We start from the raw sequence: 3,568 nt of genomic DNA on the forward strand, positions 1-3,568 counted from the left end.
GGTCCAATGTGCAATAACGTAGAGGGGCTGGCTAACATAGTGGAGCATTTAGCAGCTAAAGAGCCAGATATTTTCCCCAGGAATTGGTGGAGACCAAAACAGAGCTGAAATAGGTTACGTATTGGACTTACATGTGCCAGGTGGCCAGAAACACAATTCCGTATCCACTCGATGTGTCGGCAACTGTTTGCTAACAAGGTAATACCCCCATGAGGCCTTTACTTTAGTGCTTCCCACCATGCCATGTGGCACTATTGAGAAAAACACCTAATAGTTAGATTTAGGTATTAGATTAACTTTAATAATGGTTAATTGGAGTGAAACATAACCTAGGTGCAATCACTGTTTGACATGACAGGTGCTAGGGAAACAAACTCATTTCCACCATTGTTGATTATTCTTAATGATGAACAATATTTATTTTCGGAGATTGAAGCCTGATTTGTATTTGACCTGGCTTGTAAGTGTGATTATGCAAAAAGGTGTATAATCAGAAAGCATTTATTCCAGTTTGATAATTGGTAATAAACTTATTAAAAATGTTGCAAGATCTTGTCCATAGTGCTGGGATTTGCAGAGTACCAGACCATGGACTGCATAAGACTGTATTTCCAAACAAGGTTGAATGTGTTTGTTTGTGTTTGATGCTGACATGCATTTGTGGCTAATTGCGTATGATGAAACTTGGCTTGTGCAAACATGTGATTTTACCCTAAAATGCTAAAAGAATAAATTAAATTCCAAAACTTCTCCTAAGCTCTTGCTTTGTTTAACAGGAATCACTATCACCGATGACATGCTCAATTTGATGGCTCTGCGCTACGGGGCCTCCTCTGGACACATGACGCTGGAGAGCTTCATCAGTCTCATCCTTCGCTTGGACAGCATGTACAGTAAGTGAAGTCAAATAGGACAGATGATGACAATAAAGGACACTATATACTGTAAGACGTAACCGTCCATCACTCTAGCTGTGTGAATATGTTAAAATAAAATACACATTTGCATATTAGAAAGATTAAAAGTTCCCAGTAAGTAGGTCTAGTCTATATACACAATTTATAAAGCTTGTGGCTTAAGGTGCAATGCAATTTATTAACAATTTGTGTGTTGCTCAACAGAAATCTTTAGACAACTGTCTAATGGAAAAGCCATACATTTTCAAGAGTCAGAGGTAATATGACTTTTACTTGTCAGAAATTCATGTTTGAACTTTACACACACAGCTGTTGATCTAGAAAAAGAAATACTGGTCTTAGAATTACACAATTACAAAATAGGACTTAACTATATGTCCTGTGATGTAAGGTCTAATATTGCTTATGTGTTCTACTTCATTTATAACGTGTCTCTTCTTTATTTTCAGTGGATCTGGATTTCAATGTACAGTTAACCCAACAAGGGGGATGGATGGTACAAAATCATGAGGAACTACATTACACATTTCAAAAGAGTTTTCTTTCATTTGCCAAATTGCATTATAGAAAACAAAGATGTATTCCTATGCGAATGAACCATTACACACTAACTAAAGAGCTTTTTTTTTACTACTTTGTTAGTGCATTGCATTGTGAAAACATTACATAACTGATCTAATTACAAAAAGCAGAAGCACCTTTGTAGACTTTGTGTTTGATGGAATCTTAAACATGTTAAAATTATAGACTGGGTTTTTGAATTATAATTATAATGTTTGATTATCTCATCACTAAGTGCATCAGAAAAGGAACACATTATACGAATACATTTGAGGTTTCAGTGCAAACTACATGATATGGCTTTATTTTTACTGCAAAAACTATGTAGACTAAAACTATATGAGAATGTACCTGTAAAGGTTTGGAGTGTTATTTGGGCTGTGCACCTTTAGCCTATGTCAACTGCCTGTTTTCTACAATCAATGATTAATTTTTTTTAGTAGTTCATTATTGACAAATCAATTTTATTACAGAGAAGAATATAAACCTTTAATCACATATTTACTCAGTCGAAACCCAAAGGTCTTTCTTTTTTTTGTATTGGAAGAGCACCCTAAGTGTGACTAATCGCATTAGTATGCACGGGTGTAGTGTTTGACTTGACAGTGATGGGTAAAAAAATTAATTTAAATCAAATGAATAATTTCTTGCTCCATGAGATTTGTGTTACAATGTAAAATTAAACTACCGGTACGTGGAAAATTGCCCTTTATCTGTGCTCATTCAGCAAAGAATTGAGAAATACGAAGTTGTCCTCTCAGACTATTAGATGTTGCAAACAAAGGTTGAATGTTAATTCAAAGGTGGAAGTCTAAGGAGAACGTCAGCCTGGTTAGGATAAAAAAAGGTGTATAATTCAAGTTTTCATAAAGACTTTGCCATTAATATGTTCACAGGTAAGTGTAGCATTCCTGCTCTCTTGTGGTTGAAAACAGAACAGGGTACAATCTGAAGATTTTTGAATTAAAATCAGCTTTATTGGACAGGTATGTGAACTGAACACATACAAGGCATTTGACACACAACATACACAGAAATATACAGCTAAAACAATGAAAAGAAAGCTGATTGGTCTGGAAATGTGAGATACAACTCGAATATTTACAGATAGAACATTTACAAATATCAGTACACTTGTATATCTGAATACAAATCTGGAGGTTTTTTTTACACATGTACCAATCTGATTAAGCACACAGGGATTTCAAATAAACATTTGCTGATTACTGTACACAGTAAAAAAAGACATTGCTGCTGGCCTCATGACGTAGTGATACACTGACTGTAACACTGTGATTGCACTGCAAGGCAACCAACAACCACAAGAGATGAGGTTGTCATCTTTTACATATATAGAAAATGGTGTCAGATTTATATTGCAAGCAGCCAGCAGTGTTGGGCAAGTTACTTCCAAAATGTAACATATTATAGATTACTAGTTACATTCATTTGAGTATTTAGTCATATTACAATATTACTATATTGTAATATAATATTACTAATAGTCTCTAAATTGTAATGTGTTACACAACTTTTGCATTACTTACTTACTTACTTTCACCAAATTAACACCGTAGGTTTGACTTAGCAGCTAGTGTGTGAATTTCACTACCGGATAAATGAAGTCTCCTCTTTATCCACTTGAATAGATTATTCATAATAATTTGTAAAATGTACACAATGTGAATATGCAAAGTAAAGCTATACAAATAGATAATTAAAACGTACAATAGGAAAATAGGAGAAAATGAAAATACTCAATTAAAAGTACCTTAAAGTTGTATTGAAGTACGGCATTGTTGTAAAATATTTGTAAAGCACTTGAATAAGAAATTCATGTTGTTTAGTTTAAAACCAAGGTTGTCTAAAGGAAATGGTCAATTAAAGTGTGATTGAAACTACAAGGGACTTCAAACTACAACCCAGAAAAGAGATAAAACAAAAATATGTAGGCTATCAATTTAATGCTAAAATAAAATAGTGTCTCCAAACTTACCTTAATTATAACATGTCTCCTGTTAGTTGTACTACAGCATTTACTTAAAATAAAAAAAAAAGCATATGCACACCGGAACTAAACACAGCTGAAT

General features: G+C 33.9%; 1 protein-coding gene across 1 annotated transcript in view; it reads left to right on the forward strand.

Annotated features, from left to right (window-relative positions):
* Positions 1–1,608, forward strand: part of LOC116669924 (calpain-1 catalytic subunit) — a 12,399-nt gene extending 10,791 nt beyond the window's left edge. Inside the window, exons 20-22 of the mRNA XM_032500064.1 lie at positions 777–893; positions 1,122–1,174; positions 1,367–1,608. Coding sequence (XP_032355955.1) covers positions 777–893; positions 1,122–1,174; positions 1,367–1,393 — 197 coding nt within the window. The 3' untranslated portion in view covers positions 1,394–1,608. The remainder of the gene's footprint in view (positions 1–776; positions 894–1,121; positions 1,175–1,366) is intronic.
* The last annotated feature ends 1,960 nt before the right edge of the window (positions 1,609–3,568 follow it).

This window comes from Etheostoma spectabile, chromosome 20 (assembly GCF_008692095.1).
Source record: "Etheostoma spectabile isolate EspeVRDwgs_2016 chromosome 20, UIUC_Espe_1.0, whole genome shotgun sequence".
NCBI lineage: Eukaryota > Metazoa > Chordata > Actinopteri > Perciformes > Percidae > Etheostoma > Etheostoma spectabile.